The sequence below is a fragment of the Rhinolophus sinicus genome, linkage group LG13, assembly GCF_036562045.2.
Source record: "Rhinolophus sinicus isolate RSC01 linkage group LG13, ASM3656204v1, whole genome shotgun sequence".
Taxonomy (NCBI): domain Eukaryota; kingdom Metazoa; phylum Chordata; class Mammalia; order Chiroptera; family Rhinolophidae; genus Rhinolophus; species Rhinolophus sinicus.
This window is the reverse complement of record NC_133762.1, coordinates 5,564,688-5,586,717: the sequence shown is the minus strand read 5'-3', so window position 1 is coordinate 5,586,717 and position 22,030 is coordinate 5,564,688. Positions and strand designations below refer to the sequence as shown.

Below are 22,030 nucleotides of genomic sequence, written 5' to 3'. Positions count from 1 at the left end.
AAGTAAAGTCAGCAGGGCTTGGGGACTGCAAATGGGGTGAAGGAGAGGCAGGAGTTCCGAGGGCGATGGGAACCGGTGGAGGCAGAGGGATGAGGAGGCCAGGATGAGTCCGGAAAGAGCAAGTCATCCAGCTGGGGCAGAGAGTGGAACGTCCTGGTCAGGGCCTGGAGGGCTGGAGCGGTGTGGGAGAGACCTTGTGCTGAGTCCCGTAGGGAAGGGGTCCCTGAAGATTTCTTAGCAAAGATCCAGCACGACTTGACTCCTCACACTGGCAGCTCCTGTCTCTAGACTGGGATAAACCAACATGGACGCACCTTAGGGACTAAGTTCCTTGAAAACCCAGAGAACAACATTTACATAAGAGATGTGGTGATTTTAAAATATGTCCATCAATTCCTCAAAACTGCTCCCTTCAAAAGGTGGAAACTAATTCGCCTCTCCTAAACTGAAGTGTTTCCAACAAATAGAATTTGGGGGAAGAAATGGTATCTGACTCCCAGACAAGGTCTCAAAAGGCCGTGCAATCTCCCCCTTGCTCACTCTTGTGGGTCACCTGCTCCAAGGGAAGCCAGCTGACACTCAAGCAGCATTGTGGAGAAGCCCCTGAGGTGAGAAACTGAGGCCTCCAGCCAACAGCCGTGTGAGTACGTCATCTTGGAAGTGGGTCCCCCAGCCCCAGTCAAGCCTTCAGATGACCGTGATGCCAGCTGACATCTTAGCTGCTACCTCACAAGAGACCCTGAGCCAGAACCACCCAACTAAGATGCCCCCAAATTCCTGATTTTCAGAAAGTGTGTGAGATAATAACTGTTTTTAACCAATATGTTTGGGGGCCGTTTTGTTACACAGCAGTGGATAACTGATACTCTGGGATGCCCAGGAAATAGTTGGAAGACAGATGATAAAGGTAGGAGGAAGGAGGCCTGTTAAGACAGCTCTTGTCAAAGTTTAGGACAGTCATGAAGAGCTGAATGAGGTGATGGGAACACGCATGACTAATGACAGATGGAAACGCCAGGGGTCTTGGTAACTGGTTGACCAGTGACCTGAGTGACCGAGAGGGACCCAGAAGCCTTTGGAAATGGAAATTATGTGGATCTGTCACTGTCATCATAAACATCGTCACCATTGTTAGTTTTGGTGTTTAAAACAGTTTTCCTTTCAAAGACTATCTTCTCACAAATAGCTTCCTCTAAAATAATTTTACTTCAAGGGGTTTCCAAACTTGTCATTTCAATGACTGAAATGGCCAAGGCGTGTCTTGTTACACTAAAAAGTTTCCTATTTGACATCTTGTTTTCAAAAATGCTTGTGATTATCCTTGAGCATCTAGGAACTTGGAGCAGGCATGGCCTCTTCCAATGGTCAAATGAGCAGATCAAAGGAGCATCCTCTGGCACTTTAAATGCAGGTGCGCAGCCCTGAGCTACTCGCGTGCACGCATGCGTCCGGGCACAGACACCCCATCAGAATTCCCAGCTGAGACGAAACTGCAAGCTCTGCATAGACTGACCCATCAACACTCTGGGGCTGAGCAGACAGAAAGGAACTCAGCCAGACACGGGGAGGAACAAGCAGGAGAGCTGGCGGCGTCTTCTGTACAGGATGCTTGAATCGGATGGTTCTCTGCTGCTGGACGTCACAGGACGCAGATGTATGGCCTGTGCCAAGCGCCAGATACAGCCAAACGTTTGGCAATAGCGAGGCCTGGCCCCCGGCATCAGGCACAAAGAAATCCGTCTGCACATTCTTCTTTGCCTCCCCATCAGACACAGGGAGGAAATTGGAGGCTTACTCGAAAAGTAGAAAAAACTCAGATCGCAGGTCTGCTAGCAGATGGCCTCACTCCCCCACAGAGCAGTTATTTCCAGGTAGAGGAAAGGCCAACATGGAGAAGCCGGGAGGGTCACTGTATCGTTTACTTTATTACCGATACCTGCTCCTGCTTTTTTGGATGGTCCAAGTAAGAGTATCCATGACGACCCCTCTATGATATTAAGACAGGTCCTCTCTTACCTAAAGTTTTTTGGGGGGACTTTCCTCAAGCACCAACAGGCAGCCCCACTGCCCTGACCCTGTGATCACAAAACGAGAACAGCCTGAGTGGACTCCCACCAAGGCCATTACCAGGCGACGTAAGTGTGCTCGGGGGTCATCTAGTTCTCTCTCTCCCGCTGGATCAGTGGTTCTCAACCAGGGGGACGGTGTCACCCAGGAGACACTGGGCGATGTTTGGAGACATTCTTTGAGGGGGGAAACTGTGGCAAGAAGGGAGGTGCTACTGGTACCCAGCAGGTCAAGGCCAGGGATGCCGCTGGATGCCTTACAGCACCCACGACGGCCCCACACAAAGAATGATCCATCCACAACATGAAAACGCTGAGACTGAGAAACCCCGGTCTAGATAATAAACTCCATGCAGGCGGGCATGAGCCTTTCCTTGTTCACTGTTTTGTGTCCACACAGTGACTGGCTCACAGAAGGCCTGAGAGGGCGGGAGGAAGGGAGGGAGGGAGGGAGGGAGGGAGGGAGGGAGGGAGGGAGGGAGGGAGGGGGGGAAGGGAGGGAGGGAGGGGAAAGAAGGAGAGGAGAGGAGAAGGCATGGTATCTTCTCTGGGGAAACTTAAAGGCTGCATGAAGGACGTTAGTCATTTTGGCTCAACCGACATGCTGTAGTCAGAGTTTTAACACCCCTCCAACATTTTACCAAGGCCAGCCGCTGCTGGCATCTGGATGCCCCCCCCAGCACATCAGTCAGCATCAGCCCTAAAAAGTAGCCCCTCCTTTCCAGGCAGAGAGCCACAAAAAAAGTGGGAGGCCTCCAGGCGTTCCCTCTCAACCCCTGCCGTTGGTGGCATTACACACGTTGGAATGTTTTACAAACTATGCCGCTATGCAGCTAAGGAGGTAAAAGGCAGACTGTTCCCAGCCCCAACCTGCTCCTAGGGGTGGGGGGAGCTTTACAGGGTGGCCCTGGCAGGAAGTACAGAGAAATGGCATTTGGAAAGCATGGGAACTGCCAGCATCTCTCACACCTGACATAAGGCCTTCCTGCTAGAAGCCAGGAGGCTTTTTCACGTCCGGCAACCACAGCTGACAAAAGACAGTTTTTTTTTCAGAACCCTCATTGAAGAAGAGGCACATAGTGAAACTACAGCCTTTGCTCAGATTCACAAAAGGAAACAGAGCCAGCTCGAGCCGGAGAAGGCACTTGAGGAAGGTTCTGACGGTAAGTCTCTCCAGATGCGACACCTGAGAAGGAATGAGGTCACCTACACTGCCCCAGCATGATGACCACAAGGAAATAGCAGACAAGCATAAAATAAAGAACGTTCTGAAAAAAAAAAAAAAAAGCAGAGGTACCATATGCTTTAAAAACATGAATATCAGAAAGAATTGTGGAAACGTTCCAGATTTTAAGGGGGTCTAAAGAGACACGGCCACTAAATGCAGTATCTGCCCCTTGATGGATCCTGTGCTATTGGGGAGGGGAGAGCATGTTATAAAGGACATTATTAGGTCAAGTGACAATGGTAGGACACAGACAGTAGGTTAGAGAAAGTATCACATCAACATACGCAGGACAACTTATGATGTTGATAACCGCAGTGTGAACACAGGTCACCTCCATTCTTAGGAAACACACTGAAATCTTTCAGGGTCAAATGCCATGCGATCCTTAAAACCTCGGATGGGGCAGAGACAAAACCCCGCACAGAAAGAGTACCACGGTGTTCCTTGTACTGTTTGCACTTTTGCAACTCTTGCCCATTAACGGTTAATTCCAACTGAAAAGCTGGTTTTTAACTCTGATCTTGTGCGACTGCAGGCAGAAGCTGAGAACGCACCCCCCCTTTAGAGCAGCAGCTGGTGGCCAAGTCTGTCCTCTGGGCGTGTGGTGAGGTCACAGGAGTTGGTGCCCGGCACACGTACATGTTTTATCATCACTGCTGTTGCTGTGTGTTACTATTGTGGACTCATCCTCCAAGGTGACCGCCTGGGCCCCGGGGTGGGGGCTGCACGTGGCCCCTCAGCACTCTGTGCTCTGCGTAGCCTCGCAGGAGTGGGTGACCAGCGAGTTCCCAGGGGCTGTCCTGGGCTCTGACCCCGAGTCCAGTGGCCCCAACCCCAGTCCCAGCCTGGCCCTGCCTGCAGCCACAAGTCTACACATTCCCAGGCCGGCTGTCCTCAAACCCCACAGACTGTTCTTTCTCTGTGGGGCCCTTGTGCAGGTCCCGGGCCAATCCCTGGTGGTTTTCCTTTGACTCCCTGCGGTGGCTGGATTGATGAACAGACACCCAAGAGGCATGCAATCGGATTACAGGTTCTCCGGAAAAGAAAATGCCTGGTGCCACTTTTATGAGCGCCCCTCCACCAGGCTGATATTAGGGCCTGTGACCAGAACTCTGCCCCCTAAGGGGCAGGGATTGGGGTTGGGGCGCCAGGCAGTGCGTGGAGGAGGGAGACTTGTAGAATCCTAAAGGGCTTTCCTGCTACAACGCCACAGTCAGCGTTTCCTCTGGCAAAGCCTCCTGGCTGCATCTCATTTCCTAGACATCTTAGTGAACTAGGCCTCGGCTCACAATGGCACGTTTATTTCACCTGGGGACTCTGGTGGGATCTGAAGATGCAAAGAGGCGGGCACAGGCGCGCCCCTCGGAGCCCGCAGGAAAGTGCAATAGCGCCATCTAGTGGCCGCGCGGGACGACTGCGCAGATGAGCACGCCGCGGTCCTGTATCTTCCATCCTAGGAAAAACGTGGTTCCCGCCTGACTCGTGGTCAAGAGTGAAGTTCGGAATTTCCAGCTGCCATTAAAGATGTCTTCCTGGCCGACCCGCCCCCCCCCCCCCCCCCCCCGATTTCTGCAGTTACACAGGCGGTGTCCACTGCAGGGGACATCCACTTAGGGCTGCGGTCCTGGGACACGCGAGCTTTGGTTTATGCAAGGCTGCCATCGTGTGGCCACCTCGGGTATTTCCCTCAGAAAATAATCCCGGAGCGAGGAGCCAGGAAGAGCAAGTCTATTCGAAGATCGTGGTTTTCTGCCACCAGCCAGAATGGGGGCTCAAGATCTAGATTAAGAGGAAAGCCATGCTCTAACGTTGCCATTCAGGCCTGAGCCTTCTCCTGGGCACCTCCTGGGCCCTACCAGGGACCTCAACTCCAGGCATGCAGTGATTTCTCCTCTAAACGAGGAAGAACCTTCCTAGCAGTCAGAACAGGGGAAAGGTCCAAGAGCTGAAGCGTCCCCAAGGGTGCAAGAGCTGAGGCATCCCCAAGGGAGACCACAGGCCTGATCTCCCTCCACTGGGTCACCCTCCAAGTCCCGCCCTTATCTCAGAGTTGGTCACAGTCATGGAATCACCTGGAAGCCTCCCAGACAGCACAGAACACGTGCTCAGTAAACAGCCATTGAAAGTGTTTCCGTGACAGAGGAGGATGAGACCCGAGTTCTCAGCTGGCTCTGAGAACAAGGCTGAGATGGACTGAAGCTGGCGATACATAGGACTTGAGGACGAAAAGCACCCGTTACTTGGGCAGGGTTTGTCCCCTTGGCGTGCGTGACATTACAGGCTGGGTAGTTCTTGGGCTTGCAGGGGCTGTCCCGGCTTTGGAGGATGCTGAGCACCAGCCCTGGCCTCTGCCCACTAGATCCAGAAGCACCTGTCACCCACCTGGGAAAACCAGAAAGTCTCTGCACACGGCCACATGTCCCCTGGAGCCCCAAGGACCAAAGGGGCCATGTTCCTAGCGCCCGCTTGGTACAGCGTCCCTGGCTCACCCACCAGGGTGGATGCCTGAGTCACGGGGAATCAAGACCACAGAAGTCCACGAACTCAGCAGCTGTCTGCACACTGTCAGGGCCCAGCTAGAGAGGCTGCTTCATGAAAGCCTAAAGGTGACTTCTGTTTGGTGGGAAGGAGGGCGCAGTGAGATAAGCCAATTCCATTACACAGAATCCAGTCTGGAGGCACAAAAACACATTGACGGAAGCATTTCAGTTGCTATGGACATTTATAGGATTTTTCTGACAGGAAAGGAAATTACTCTCTCCGATTTTCTCTTATTTGATCCTGAAAAAGACAGAAAGCCCAGCTCCCTGGATGTTCGATGGGGCACTGGGCTCGTGACGGACTTCTCGTGCGTGTGTCGCTATGGCTTCCTGCTCCTCTTTCCCTGGTGTGGCTACAGTGATATTCTGTGCCGTGTGTGAAAGGACAGAGGCAAAGGTAGGAGAGGAAGGTGGCCAGGAATTTCATGGCTTCTCAGCACAGACGCTTGGACAGCAAACTTTAAAACCCAGGTGCTGACCATTCTCCCACCCCCACCCCCAAAGAGAACAAAATCAAAATCAGAGATTCCATATGGTTGCTCGGAGAAAAATGGGGATTTTAGGAACTGTCTCATAATCCACTGGCCCCCTAAGGCTTCTGTAAGTTGCCAGCCAGTTGGATTCATTCCTCCCTGAGAAATCTGGTCGAGGGCCCAGTGCACAGCAGTAAACGTCCACCACCACCACTGCCAGACCCTGAACCCGTGAGGCAAGCTTCCGCAGGCCCACGGGCCCCCAGTGTCCTCCCTCTAGCCCATTCCAGCCAGGCAATGCGCCTCACACAGGCAGGGCCTGGGGACTTCCCATAATAACTCTCTGTGGATTTTTCTATATTTATTGTAGACACAAACGCCTTTCTCCCCAACAACTCCCTTGAGAAGGGAATGGAAGGGCATGCACCGAAGAAACTGCATCCTTACTGCAACTCCCAAAGCAAGAGCAACCAAAGAAAGAAGACATAAATTGGACCTCATCGGAATCTAAAATGTTGCACTTCAAATGACACCATCATAAAAGTGAAAGGGCAACCCAGAGAATGGGAGGAAATACCTGCAGCTAACATATGTGATAAGAGACCTGAACGCAGCATATGTAAAGAGCTCTTACAAGTCAATAACAAAGACACCCCAATTAAGTAATGGGTAAAGGATCTGGATAGACATTTCTGCAAAGACATAAGAAGGGCTGACAAACCTATGAAAAGATGTACATCTCAGTCATCAGGGTCAAACCACGAGATACCAGTTCACACCCCCCAGAATGGTGGCTTAGATCAAAAAGATAGGTAGCAACGAGTGTTGGCTGGGATGGGGAGAAACCGAAACCCTCAGACATTGTCCATGAGGATTTAAAATGTTGTGGTCACTTTGAAAACTCATTTGGCAGTTCCTCAGAAATGTTAAACATAGAGTTACCATATGACGCAGAAATGCCACTCCCAGGTAAATACCCAACAGAACTGAGACATAGGTCCACACAAAAACTTGTACACGAATGTTCACAGCCTTGCTGATAACAGCCCCAAACTGAAATCTGTCCAAAAGTCCATCAGTTTGTAAAAAGATAGACAAAATGTGCTATATCCATACAATGGAATATCATTCAGCCATGAAAAAAAATGAAGTACTGATACGTGCTACACATGGAACTTGAACACGTCATGCTAAGTGAAGCAAACCAGATGCAAAGGGCCGCACATTAAATGATTCCACGTGTATGATGTGTCCAGAAAAGGCAAATCTACAGAGGAAGTAGATTCGTCACTGCCTATGGCTGGCGGGAGTGGAAAGGGAGAGACTGCTAATGCACATGACTTTTTTTGAGGTATTGATTGTGGTGATGGTTGCACAAGTCTGTAAATATACTAAAAACCATGGCATTATATACTTGAAATGAAGTGAATTTTATGGATCGTAAATTATATCTCAGTAGAGCTGTGAAAAAATTATAGGCAAGAATCGGAGGAACTGAATAACAAACAAAGGTAATTTAATGAAAACACACGCATATGTACACACCTACATGCACACACAAGCATGCACACACGTGCACATACAAAACCACATGCACACACACACATGTACACACATGCAAAAACATGCACATATGTGTACACGCACACATGCACACATACAAAACCACGTGCATGCACACACGTACACATGCGCACACATGCACATACATGCACAGTACAATAACATGCGCACATGCACACATGTGCACACACGCAAGCCTCACCAACATTCCCATACACGCCACATGGAAAGGAACCCTGCACACAGCCCCAGACCCCACAGGCCTGCCCACGCCGGGGAGGGTTGCTACGGGCTCCAGAGCATTTCCTTCTGATGGCAGCTCACTGACACATCCTTCAATGAGCTCCATCCACACATCAGTTCTTTTTCGGGAGGGTTCTTTTATTGAACAGAAACTTCCTCAAACCTGAGACTTTCAGCAGTCCATTTTCATATATAGACAAAGTACCAACCCTGCATCTCAAACAGGACAATGTGCCCAGCACACATGTACGTCACGTGTTAAAGGTTCTACCGAAATCACATGCAAAGCTCCCTCTCGGCTGCGCTGAACCCACTTTTATGACTGTGCCTACTGCACAGAGCCCACGTGCACGGGGCACTTTGCGATGTCGCCGTATAGCGCTCCAAACTACTTCTACTCAACTGGACTCTTCTCTCTAATGGGCAGGAAAGTCCGGAAGAGACCCTTCCAGAAAAACCAGTTTCCTTGGGTCCAGGAACCTGCCTCTCTGTACATCCCCAGTGCCCAGCAGAGCCTGGCCCTGAGCAATCGTGCTGAATGTCTGCGGTACAACTGGATGGGCAGATGGATGGATGGTTGGACAGACAGGCAGACACATGCAGACAGACAAATGAACCGACAGACAGGTGGGTGGGTACACAGGAATGAATGGATGGCTGGATGGGGAGATGGGGGATAAGTGGAGGGAGGGCAGGCGGATGGATGGACGCACGGATAGATGGTGAATGGATGGACAGACACAGGATGAGAAAATAAGGGCCTGAGGAGCACAGTCCTTGGCTTGGCACTGACTCCCCAATGGTGGCCGAGCGTGTGCCCCAAGCAGGGCTGTGTAGGGCGTTCGAGAAAGGGGAAGCCAGTGTCACATTTGGGTCGGGCTCTTACCTTTACAGTCACCTTTAATCCCACAGCCGTCCCACTCAAGGGACCAATACGCTACAGGGCCATCAGCCCAAACTCCCCTCCGGGGGCTTCTCCTCTGACTTAGGTGATGGCTGAGCTAATGTCTCCTGTCTGGAGCCCACTCTGAGCGACTCCTGTATACCAGGCCCGATACGAATGAGAGGCCCACAGTCTGCCCCGGTCAGCCCGGGCCCCCATCGTCAGGCAGCTTCTGGAAAGGTAAGTGTCTCCTGAGAGGCCTGCCCGGTGTCGGGTCTCAGGGCAGTCAGGCCACAGGGCAAACCTGAACAGGCTCTGTGCTGTGCAGACCGGGCTGGCGTGGCCCTGAGCTTCCCTGTGCAAAGAAAATGGCATATTCGTGTGGTTCCAGCACAGTCTTTATAAACTCGTCCTGACTCACAGAAACCATATCAGGTCTAAGGAATCTGAGCTGGGGGTGCAGTTACTTGCACCTGCATAGCACTTGGGGTGTAAGGAAGCATAGTCTTGAGCCCACACAAGCCTGCGACAGGCCTGTCTGCCTTGCAGGCAGGTCTGGTCACTTTCTCCTCAAAGGTTACAAAGAAGACAGCAGGGACGGATGGCAGCTAAGGTCGCACAGCAGGGAGTGACAAGCAGCTAGCTGTCCAATCAGCATCGCGGGGAGTCAGGAACTGGGCCGCACGTGCTTCTGCCAGGACCCCCCGGCCAGCCCCGCGGCCGCCGCTGTCCTCTTGGTGCCCTTCCCGTCCCGCTCAGCCCCGCAGGCGTCTTCCACTCCACAGTCTTGGTCATCCTTGATCCTTTCCAGTTCTTCTCCACTGGTCCTCTCCTGAAATCACAAGAGAAGCTACAAAGCATCCCAATAACGCTGTTTATCTCAGGGGCCTGCGGGGGCCGGGCCTGTCCTAGCACTGCATGTTCACATTGGGATGGATGGGCCGGGTTCAGACACCTTGGTCAGCTCTGGGGCACCATGGTTTGTGCGCCAGCAGCTCTGAGCACATTTCTACTGATGGAAACAGAAGGGAGGCCCCACCCAGGACATCCAAGAAAGAACAAGGCAAGGAAGCACCTCTTTAAAAGTTGCGGCTCTTACGCTTGAATGTGCAGACTTCCCTGACACACGCCCGTGGGCGTCACATCACACAGGATGCCTCCTGCTTCCTCGAATGGCCTCCGAGGTTTAAAGGGGCAGTCGGATCAGTGACGATGCAAAGCACAGTGCTGCCTGCCCAGTGGCCTGGTACGGTCGAACGGTAGCCCATCTCCCCATTGGGAACCAAGGGACATGCAAGTCCTTGTCCGCCAGATGGCTAGACCTAATGTCAGGCTCCGGGCAGCTTTCCTAGAATGATCCAGCACTTACTGGGATATTTTATTTCTTTCATGTTCGATCCTGAATCGCAGAACCACCTACTTGCCAAAATAAGCAGCATTCCCCACTAAGTGGAACTGTAAGTTCTGGATTTCAAAATCATTACCAATTCTTTAGGGATTCGAGCAAAGCCCCTTCTGTGCCCGACAGTGGATGTTATCACAGTGACCTCGTGTGCACAAGTGTCTGGCTTGGCTTCATGAAAATGCTTATGGAATCACACTTCAAAATCTTACGAACTAGTGAAGGACAAGAGGCCACTAAGAAACAATAGTCAGCAACCATCCGTGCCCACGGTTCTGCTTTCCCATCACTCTGGTTAGACACTAAACAGTGCCATGTTTCATTTGCTAGTGCCTGGGCTTGAGGGGCAGGGGAGGAAAGAAAGACAAATTTCTCTGTGCTTTTGTTCTGCTGGAAAGATGCTGGTCCATGGCAGAATTTGAAATCCAGATTTTTCAACATTTCCTGCACAGTGCAAGGTTACAGTGCAAGGATCCCCACGTTTAGACTTGGCTTCCTTAGAGCTTGCCTAGCTCAGAGCAGAGGACCACGCCGCGTCTACTTCCAAAGCTCCTTCCTCACCCCGCGGCGCACAGGCTCTAAGCCTGCAGCTGAGGTGCTCAGGAAGCTAATGAGCAGCACGGTTACTAAGGAAACGAGACCTACTCCTTGAAGGGCACATCCACCACCGTACCTTGTTCCTTTCTCCATCATCGGCCGGTCGGGGTCCATCATCTCGAGAAGTCGGCCTGGGACTGCTCACGTCCTCCTTGGAACTTCCTAGGTGAGCTGCCCTCCCCAAGCAAGAGAGCAGGATAAGCAAGTAGGCCCGGCTCCCAAGGGAGTGGACCATGCAAAGATGAATTAATACATTAGGGACGCTTCCGAAAGCACAGATCGCCGTGACCCAAGTCCGTCCTACTGACCTTCAGTTTGACACCTCTCCAGCGCCCTCTGGAGGACAGGGAAACCTGCCCGTGTCGGGAGCATTTCTACTCAAGCATTTCTGAGCTGGAATTTTTGTCTTTTCTTGCATTATTCAGGCATTACATGGAGTCAGGTTTCCAGCTCCATTCCTAGCACTTTGCTCCCTGGAATTTTTACTCACAAGACAGCCCATAATTACCCATGTGAAAGCAGTCACCCCCCACACACACCAAACCAGTCCCAACTTAGAATGGGATGACCTTCTTGTCCCACGGGGCACCTCCCCACACCCCAAAATCCATATATGGGGGTTTGTCAGGGGCAAGGGGTGAGGTCAGATCCCTTAGGGAAAAAGTATGCAGTTTCCTGTTTGAGTTGAAAATACAAATAAAATACACTTTCCAATAAAGAATAAATGTATTGTTTAGTTGTTACCTATATAAGTCAATTTTAAAGTTTATTTCCAGATATAATAAACTAGAAAAATTGGGTTAGGCAACATGTAATTGTAAGCATTTAAAAATACCAGCACGCTTTTGTGCTCTCTCAGACTTTTTACGTAATACAATAGTAGTTGCCCATGTAATTTTCTTCACAAAAATGTAAGCTGAGAAACGAGTTCAGAGACTGTGGCCTTTTTCACCACTGTATGCCAACCACCTCCGGCAATGCGTGGTAGCGGAAGACGCTCCATTGGCGGTAAGCAACGGAATGAATGAGAGAACATACACATGGGTGAATGAATGAATGAATGCGTGAATTAGTGACAGAATGAGTGAGTGAACGACAGAATAACTGAATGAGCGAATGAAGCAGATAATCCATTATCAATTTTCTACCTTTCCTGCTATATCAAACTTTTTATGTGTTATGGACGAAAGCATATTAGCAGCTATCAAACGCTCACTTCTATTTTATTCCTAATCAATGAAAGTTCAATAAGTTTTTAAATGAACGCACTAATTTAGAGTGACAAGTCTAAAACTCTGAGAAACCACCCCCAGGTAGACCTAAGGTTAAAAACACCCACAAGCTACCGTCCAGGACGCACAGACTGCACCTGCCGCTAGGGGGAGCCACAGAACCTTTCAAAGAGCACCATCAGGCAGAAAATCCGCCCAGCATGGCAGTTCTGCTCTCAGCACTTCCCAGCATAGCTCACCGCCACAAAATTGCTGCTGCTGCTCTCTATGTGATGCCTGACTCACCAGTACCAGCTGCAACAAGCACAGAGCTGCAGTTTTTTTAAAAAAATGACCCCAGCTCAAATATTTCGCATCTCTATAGATACACTCCCTCAAGCTTTAAAAATTAAATGTAACTAGAAGAAAAAATATTTTCCCTGTGGATGACAACTGGAAATCTATTCCAAAGTCACCTGCAAAGAAAGCAACATTATAACATGAAGAATGAAAAATTAATTTTGAAACCTGTGTGCAATGATTTTCTGCCTCCAGCAACATTTCCGTAAAAGAACATGAGACTGTGGACGTATGGTTTCATGTCACCCAGTAAAAAGGCGTAAGGCGTGTGCTGGCTAACTGGGAGGTCACATCGGATCCTGGTGGTCAAGTTTCAAAGGCTTCAGATGTAACTGGGTGTAGGAAGAAAAGAATTTCCCACAAAGTGCTGCTCTCCAAAGATTTGAATGACCCTGTAAATATTTTCAGGGCCATTATAAGCCACAGATGTTATCACAGGCAGGATCGTGCAGACTTTAAAAGACCTCATCCACAAATGACACTGCTTCAAAAATAGATTTTAAAACATTTAAAAGGAGCACAAGTTCATTTCCCTTTGGAATGCTATAAAATGTCCAGGCCTTACTTGGGATATAAAAAGTGACCAACTCCGCTGAACTTCTTGTCACAATTCTATTTCTACGGCCCAGGAAACTGCAGAAACCCTCCAAAATAATACTCAGAAATCAAGGGACAGAAGACAGAACTTGAAAACCAGAACAATTCAAGAAAGCAATTCTAAGAATAACTGACTAATTAAAAACTAAAATTAAATTAAGTGGCCTCATGAGATTTCCGGGGAAAAGATTCCAACATCTGCACTGTTGGGTGACCTGTGGGGAAATCTAATGGGCTAACAACACTTGCTGATTTCCGTGAAGAGAAAAACAGACGAGAAACTGAAACTACGGAGCGTCTGGGCTAATTGTGATTGCATTTGTAGCCCTCACCCACCAACCTGAAAAAAAAAAACTGATATGTTAGCACTGACTGACAAAATTGCTACAAGATGAAGCTTGTGGGCTAAAAACCTTCCTGGGTGAATTAAATCCTAACTTCTGGCCCCAGGGAGACAGAAGGTGTGGGTGAGGTTGGGAACCTGCCAGGATTTTTCAGGGAGTGAAAAGACTGTAACTTAATTTTTCTTTTTCAATTATAGAGTTTTTGTAATCTAATTGTATCCTAATTATAATGATGACCCTTCTTCCTTCAAGGGACTCATGCATGCTTCTGGAACATTCTCCATGAAACTCCCCTCATTTGCTATTTTAAAGAGAGAGTTGGCGAATCTCTGCGTGAGTTACAGTGACAGCTCTGGCATGTGTCTTCCAGCACGGCTCTGTCTGACCAGACCACAGCAGCTCCCACTCTTGGATAACCCCCAGTGCCATTCTCCTGAGAGAAAGCCATCTCCCCAATGATGCAAAAACCTCCTCCTCCTGCCTACTCCCTCCGCCTGTGCAATTTCCACATTCCGATATGCAATCCATTATTTTCTTCCATTCCAGGAAAGGAACTGCAGGCTCCCAGACACAAAGGCCGCATCCAGGGGCTAAAGGCTCCTTTGGGAAACTCGTCCATGAACCCGAATGGCCGGGCAGTTCTGCGCGCAGAGGTTCAGGCCGGCTTCCCTTCGCTTCCACCTCTCAGTGCCATGGGGCACGTCACGGGACCTCCTCATTAGGATCACAGCACAGCCCGCCGTGCCCTCCTTCCCAGGTGCCCGTCACCCCATGAATGTCTGCAAAGACCCAGGAGGGCTTCCAGCTGAATGGCCCCAGTAAAGCCCGGGTGATCACTATTCTCATCAATGAACTCCAAGGCGCCCCCTGGCCCCACCAAGGTAAGCCAGTTACGCACGTGGACACAGAGTGAGGCCCTGGGCCTGCCCATGGCCCCTAATGAGCTCCCTGCGGCGTCAGAAATGGCACTGGACGTTGGCAGGGGCACCAATGCCAGGAGGGAGAAAAGCCAGCGCTTGCCCTTGTCCAGGGAACCTAAACTGTGGGAGGCCCCCGCGCCCACACCCTTAGCACTGCGCTGAGAATGGCCTGCCGTGCAGTCCTGCCCCCCTCAGGACAGGTGGAAGGAACCCTGGCAAAAAGCAACGTGGAGACGCAGGGACAAGTGTCTCTGCCACCCTGCACTGCCCTCTGGCTCCTACTTAATGGTCTTCCTTCCCACCCGTCCCCTTGGCGCCATCACACAAATGCCCTCCATCAAAGCCCCCCGCCCCAGCAAACCCTCCGAAGCACCATCTGTAACTGAAGACAGCGTGTGTGTCTGTCCTGGGGCAGCCCAAGTGGACGGCATGTCCACCCAGCATGACCCGTGCTACCCATAAAGGGGACACTCACTGGCCATACTGTCTACACGATGCTGTCACTTACTGTCCCAGAGGAGAGGGGGTCAGCCTAGCTTGTTACAGTAAAACCCTTGTGTGTCTTTTAAATATTTACCCAGGTGCACACATTGCCTATTTGAAATAGTGTTGTCATCTGACCTTGTGCTGGACAGGGATTCTCGTCTCCTTACGTTTCAGTGCTGCGCTCAAATCAAGGAGCTTCGTTTAGCTGAACTGGGGGAGCTCTTCCTGGGCAGGGGGTTCATTCAGGAACAGAGTGGATGGAGGATGAGCTGCCACCACCCAGGTGTCACTCTTCCTTTGCTCCTGCAGCAGCAGCAGGATCTGTAGAGATCCACCTGCGCTTCCGTCCGATACCAGAAACGAGGCCAAAGGGTACTTTTCTCACTCGACTCACGGTCTGGAAGTCTTGACTCCTGAAGCTGGACCTTCAGCCAGATGCTGCCTCGCTGGCCCCAGGCTCCCGGGGGCTCCACCTCCCACAGGCGCCCCCGCTCCTCTGGGTGGGCCGACAGGAACTTCCTGCAGACTGAGGAGAGCAGCACAGCGTGAGTCGGGCAGGGCCACTTCCGGGGCTGCCTGCAGCCCGGCCGGCTCAGCTCTTGGCTCTGACCCACTACATAAAAGACCCTTTCTCATCATCCTCGCCTGCCCAGCCTGGGACCCCTTTTCGTCCACTCCATCTTTGTCAGCTCAGGTGGTCGTAACACAGACACTTATTTGCCCACAGTCTGGAGACTGGGAGTCGGAGCTCAAGGTGTCAGCAGGTGTGCTTTCTCCTGAGGCCTCCCCCTCGACGTACAGGTCGCCCCTTCTCACTGTGCCCCCGCATGGCCCTCCCTCTGAAGCCCTCTGTGTCCTCAGGTCCCTGTTGGATTAGGGCCCCATGCTTAGGGCCTCCTTTAACCTTAATTAGTTCTTTAAAGTCCCCCTCTCCACCGAGAGTCACATAGGGGTTAGGCTTCAACATAAGAATTGGGGGGTTCCCAATTCACCCCCCCTCACCCCACCTCAGGCGCCATCCTTCTCCCTCCCAAGCATCCTCAGCCCTCCTCTCCCACAGAATCTTCCAGATGGCCCATTCTCCGCAGGCACCTTGATTCTAGAGTCCCCTTGAGGCTTGTGGGCTTCATGCCCACGTTCACAGGGTGAGCCTTTTCAGGTGGCAGGACCCCACGTCCGGCCAACAGACACTGCCCCTGCCTCTGCAGGTGTGTGGGGACTCACCAGGCTCTCTCCTTACATTCTCGGGCCTGGGCAACAGCACAGATGGAAACGTACAGCGCACCACGCGAAGTCCAAGCTGGCAGAGGACTAGATAGAACATTCTGACCTCCTGTCTCCACAAATGTAACTCCGTAACAACAGGGAAAGCCAGTTTTAAAGTCAGAATTCCGGGACGCCTTGGAGTTAGGCACCAGAATATGGCAACGCCAAGACAACTGGTGCCCTGCCGGCAGCCCTCCCAGCCCAACTCCCCCAGCACTGCAAGAGGCCTGGGCACACCAATGTGGACACCGGCCACACACAGCAGCAGCTGTCCCTGGGGCCCAAGGGTACACACACTAGTCACGTGGTCAGCCCTCAGGTGCACAGAGCCAGGTATGGTGTCCACATGGGCCCTCAGCAGCCCCTCCCCTGGGTAAACCTGAGGTGGCTTCGCTGGGGGCCAACACACTCAAACAGAGGTCTCAGAACTGAAGCAAGAATGACAGAGGGACGGGCAGGACGCAGGTGTGGACAGAGAAGCAGCCGCCTGGTTTCTGGAACCCTCCAACACCTCAAAGTGAGCTGCACAGCGCAGGAATCCTTGAGCGCTTTACGAAGGGACTCAAGGATCCTCTGAGTTTAATTACAGACTGAGAGTTTAAAAATACACAGAAACGACTAAACCCACTTGAGGAAAATGTGTTTGCGCCTCCTTTTCTTATGACTTCAAATTTGCCTCGTCCACCTTTGCTCTCTCATCTATTGTTTTCCCCGTGACAGGGTCCAAGGACATCTGGATGCCCAGAAGCGAGGCAAAGCGCAGGGTGGGTGGGTGCACTTCCTGGGGGTTTGGGGACCCAGGGGAGACACTGAGCAGAAGCTCCACGCTTGCTGACTTGGAGTGTGACGGTTAACATCAGAATTGTCGGAACATCCTTGGGCAAATAGGTATAAAGTTTTCCCTTCCAGAACATGGCAGGGGATTGAGACGGTTCCTTTTATGTGTCAGTTTGACCGGGCCGGGGATAGGGCCGACATTTGATCAAACACTATTCTGGGTGCATCTTTGAGGGTGTTTTGGATGCTATTAAAATTTGATCAGTAGACTGAGGAAAGTGATTGCCCTCTCTGAGGTGGGTGGGTTGCATCCAATCAGGTGAAGACCTGATTATACAACAAAAAGGCCCGCCTTCCTGCAAGTAAGAGGGAACTGTCCCTGCCTGGCTGCTGGCGCTGGGACATTGCTCTTTTCGTGCCTTCAGATGTGACCTGGACCACTGGCTCTCCTTGGGGCGTGAGCATGTCAGCTTCTGGGCTGGAACTACACCACCGGCTCTCCTTGCTTATTGACTAGAGGCCTTGGAACAGCCCAGTCTCCACACTGTGTGAGCAACGACGTATCATAAATCTCTTCTCTGTATATTCAGTGGACCCTTGAACAACATGGGTTTGAACTGTCCACTTATACTCAGATTATTTTCAATTGACTCATGCCATTTAAACCCGCATCATTCAAGGGGCAGCTCTACGGTTGGGAATCTGCATGTGTGGAGGGTCAAGTGTAGTTATACATGGGTTTTCAACTGCATGGGAGGTCAGGACCCCCAATCCCCATGTTATTAAAGCGTCACCTATTTAGAAATACACATACATATATTGGCTCTGCTTTGAGCTGCCCTCTTGGTTCAGCCCGACTGATACGACTCGGAGGACGAGCACAGAAGAGGGGAGCCATCGTCTCCAGCAGTAAGAGCTACAGAGGTGCCCGGGGGTTGGTGCCTGCACCTCAGCTACTGCCTTCCCTTCAGCTCCTGGGCAGCCCCATGGCTTCCAGGGAAAAGGGCAACGCGCTGAGCTACAAGCTTCAACCAAAAGAGCGAAGGCCCGCTCAGGGCCCAGCAACAGATTCTGTTTGTCTCTGACAGTGTGTTGATTTGTTTCCAATTATTTCTCAGGCTGGGGGAGGTTTGGCCCTTGCCATCAGGCGTCCAGTCTCGCGCTGAAGCACTGGGAGATTTCTCAGCAGGAAGAGGAAACCCCCCGCGTCACAGTGCTAAGGTCCCCGAGGAGCTGCCCTCCTCAGAATCCCCTGGAAGGCACGCGTGATACCCATCCCAGTGCCCTGGACGCATCCGCCTGACACAGGGTGGGCTTACCTTGGTACATGGCAGGAGAAATTGGCCAGCTGACGCCCAGGGCCTCATCCTCGTGGAACGTCGCACAGAAGTCCCGCAGCATGGCCACGCCCAGGCCTTGGCGACGGTGTTTCCTCCTGACGAACACGGTGTCGAGGACGGGCAGCAGGTAGCACACACCCACACCCTCGCCACACAGGCTGCCTGCAGGGACAGCAAGAGACAGGCTCTGTCCCTGGGGTTTGCGCTGACCTGCCAGAAGCCCAGGGAACTCCTGCACGAGACCACCTGGAAGCAGGGCTAGCGTCACACACGGAACAGCCGAACACAAAACAGCAGGTCACTCCACACCACCAGTTCTCCAGCTGGCTGGTCGAGCAGCCCACATTCCTCATTGCTGCAAATGCAGCCACCTGAGGACGACACTAAAATGAGAAGTGAAGCTGGTGACTGAGCAGAGAAGGCTGTTCGTGCTCCCATACCCCTGAGACCCCACCCTCACTGTGCACGGCTCACAGACTCTTGGAGCCAATGAGAGGCATCTGGGTGACATCACAGTTCTCCCTGGACCTAGGAGAGGTGGGCTGGGAGACCACCCGACACTTCCCTAGGGCACAGGCTTGTTTCAGTAACTAACGAGGGCTCACTGTGTCCAAACATGGCACAGTGCATTTGCCCCAAATCGACTAAGTCCTATTTCCCATAAAACATCAATGACTTCGCTAAACAATGTGAGAGAGGGGACAGTGGTACCTCCTACCTTTTTATTTTGAACTTAACTTTCCTGCAACCGACACCAATGCCAGCCCAGTTGCCGATTCTGCAAAGGGGGCTTGGTTCTGCAGCATCGTGTGTGTGTGTGTGTGTGTGTGTGTGTGTGTGTGTGTGTGTGTAGGGGGATATATGGGAACGCTTTACTTTCTGCTCAGTAGTTCTGTAAACCTAAAATTGCTCTAAAAAATAAGTTCCATTAATTTTTTAATGTATTAGGCATTTTTTAAGTGAAATTGGACCCTTACCTCATATCATATACAAAAATGAATTCAAGATGGATCTAGATATAAATGTAAGAGTTAAAACTACAAAGCTTTTAGAAGAAACATAGAAAAAAGTCTTCAGAACCTTGGGTTAGCAGAGTTCTTAGATTCAATACCAAAAGCACAACCAATTGACAAATCTGACTCCATCAAAATTAAAAACCTTTGTACATCAAAAGACACCACTAAGAAAATGAGAAGATAAGCCACAGGCTGTTAAGAAAATGTTTCCACATGACATTTCTGATAAAAGACTTATATCCAGAATAAGTCTATGTAAAGAACTCTTATCATTCAATAAAATGAAAACAACCAATTAAAAATGGACACATGATCTGAACAGACATTTCTTCAAAGAAGACATACAAATGGTTAATAATCAATGAAAAGATACTATTGTTAGGAAAATGCAAATGAAAACCACACTGAAATGCAACTTCTGACCTACTAGGATGACTATAATCAAACGACAAGCAATAATAAGGGTTGACAGGATGTGGAGAAATTGGAACCCTCATTGCTGATGGTAATGTATAATGGTTCAGCCACTTTGTCAAATCATTTGGCAGTTTCTTAAAAAGTTAAACATATGCTTACCAAATGACCCAGCAATTCTGCTCCTAGGAACCCGTCCAAGAGAAATGAAAGCACATGCCCAATAATTCTATTAACCAATGCCACCCCAACAAATTTAATAAAATATTTAAAAAATGCCCAAAGACACATACGTGAAAGCTACAGCAGCATCACTCATAAAAGCCCAAAACTAGAAACCATCCTGGTAAATGCATAAATACAATGTCGTATGGTCATACCATGGAACGTTACTCAGCAATAAAAAGGAATAAAATACTAATACATGCTACCATTTGGATGACCCTCACAAATACCATGCTAAGTGAAAGAAGCCAGACGCAAAAGACCACATAGTGTATCATTCCATTCGAAAGGCATGTCCGGGAAAGGCAAGCTGATAGAGACAGAGAGCAGAGGGGTGGTCGCCGAGAAGTGGGACGACGCAGAGACTGACGCCAATCAGGCAACTTTCTGGAGCGCAGGAAAATATCCAAAATCTGGATCAGGGTGATGTTTACACAGCTCTCCAAACTTGCTAAAACTCACTGAATTGTATACTTACAATGGGCAGCTTTTAGGGGATGTAAAATTATACTTAGGCACAACTGACTTTAAAAAGATACAATCGGTATGAGAAGATACAATTGCACTTAAGAGATACAATCAAGTATGGAACCGGAAACAGAGTAACTTTGCAGTGGAGAAACCGGGACAACACCCCTGTGAGCCATCAGGGGGAACACCACGGATAATGCTGATGTCACACACATATGTGACCCTGTAAGGAGCAGGGCACGTCACTGTCCCCTGTCCCCAAACACATAACCCCAGTCTGATCATGAGAAAACACCAGACAAACGTAAATTAAGGGACATTCTATAAATACCCTGACCCGTAGGGCTCAACAGTGTCCATGTCAGGGAAGACATTTTGTCCCAATGGTCGTCCCCCTACAGGTTACATACTAAGGGGTAAGACTTTGTTGGGTAGAGTTGGGCTTTGAAGAGCCACACACCATTGTAGTATATAAGGGTGTTTTTTTTTTTGTTCCCCAAGAATGAATATTTGCCTGTTGAGGGCAACAGCACCCCACTAAGAACGCAGGCCTCAGAGGAAAGGCTCTCAAAGCTAAGGGTGCATGAGAAGCATGGGGAGGGCTGGTGAAACCAGAGACGGCCGGGGTCTCTGGGGCAGCAGGTTTGGGGTGGGGCCCGAGAACTCCTGCAGCCCACCCGACATGCACAACACTGTGCCCGCCTGATCACACTCTACTTTCCACTTCTGCAGACATGAAGGGCTGCCTGGGGGTCTTGACTAGAAGGATTCCAGCCCAGGCTGTGACTTTACAAACAGGATTCTTCCATGGGTTAGTACAGGATGTATGCCCAGCCCACAGTCCTGCTTTCAAATTGTCCCTACCACAGCCTCAGTGAAAGAGCTAAGACTAGGTGGCCATATCGGAACCACGAAAGTGAGCCCACCCATCCACAGACAACTGAGCTACAGCTGAGCCCATGATCCACAAGAAACCAATACAGAGGCCAGCTGGACCCATCTTATGCTTTCAGAAGACTCTGCATGACGTAAAACTCGAACTATAGTAGGTCCTGTTCCTTTAAGGCAGATATGGTTACAGGCCAGGTGGACAGCATGGCAAACTAAAGTCAAGGTTAGAAGGAAGCAGGAAACATAAGTGGGTAAAGGAAGCTGATTTGCAAAGATGAGACTGGAGCAGCCTTTGGGTAAGAAGGCAGCTGCACCCATGAGCTTCCCCTGGATCTTTCCAACACCCCATCTTGCAAGTCTTCGAGGGGATGTCAGTTCTTTGCAACAGCAAACCCTTTCTCCGCGGGTGGTGGACTTGGGACCTCAACCGACACCCCTCTCTCGCCTCCCCTTTGATGCCGCTTATGTCTCTGCTCAAGTCCAGAAGATGACATGTGGCCCCGGCTTGATGAGACACAGGAGGGCAGGAGGCATCCGTGGCACAGGGCGTCTGGAAGAGGGGAGAACAGGAGGCCTGCTCATGGGCAGGGCAGCTGAGGCCACGTCAAAGCGTCACTGCCACCTCACAGCTCACATGCTCATCTGGCCTGCAAATCACATAATCTAATACTTTTCAGGGCTGCTCTCGCTTCTGTGATCTGCATTTGTGTTGGGCTT

The 22,030-nt window shown here is 50.6% G+C and overlaps 1 protein-coding gene across 5 annotated transcripts in view; it reads right to left on the bottom strand.

Moving 5' to 3' along the window:
* Positions 1–8,995: 8,995 nt before the first annotated feature.
* The window catches only part of LOC109444914 (protein FAM169B), a 59,081-nt gene continuing 46,046 nt past the window's right edge, over positions 8,996–22,030 (bottom strand). For 4 of the 5 annotated variants that reach the window (XM_074317603.1, XM_074317607.1, XM_074317604.1 and 1 more), the window contains exons 6-9: positions 18,276–18,458; positions 15,299–15,439; positions 11,072–11,166; positions 8,996–9,828 (exon numbers count right to left, since the gene is read on the bottom strand). In XM_074317603.1, coding sequence (XP_074173704.1) covers positions 9,664–9,828; positions 11,072–11,166; positions 15,299–15,439; positions 18,276–18,458 — 584 coding nt within the window. In that variant the 3' untranslated portion in view covers positions 8,996–9,663. The remainder of the gene's footprint in view (positions 9,829–11,071; positions 11,167–15,298; positions 15,440–18,275; positions 18,459–22,030) is intronic. The other variant, XM_074317605.1, reaches the window with a different exon arrangement.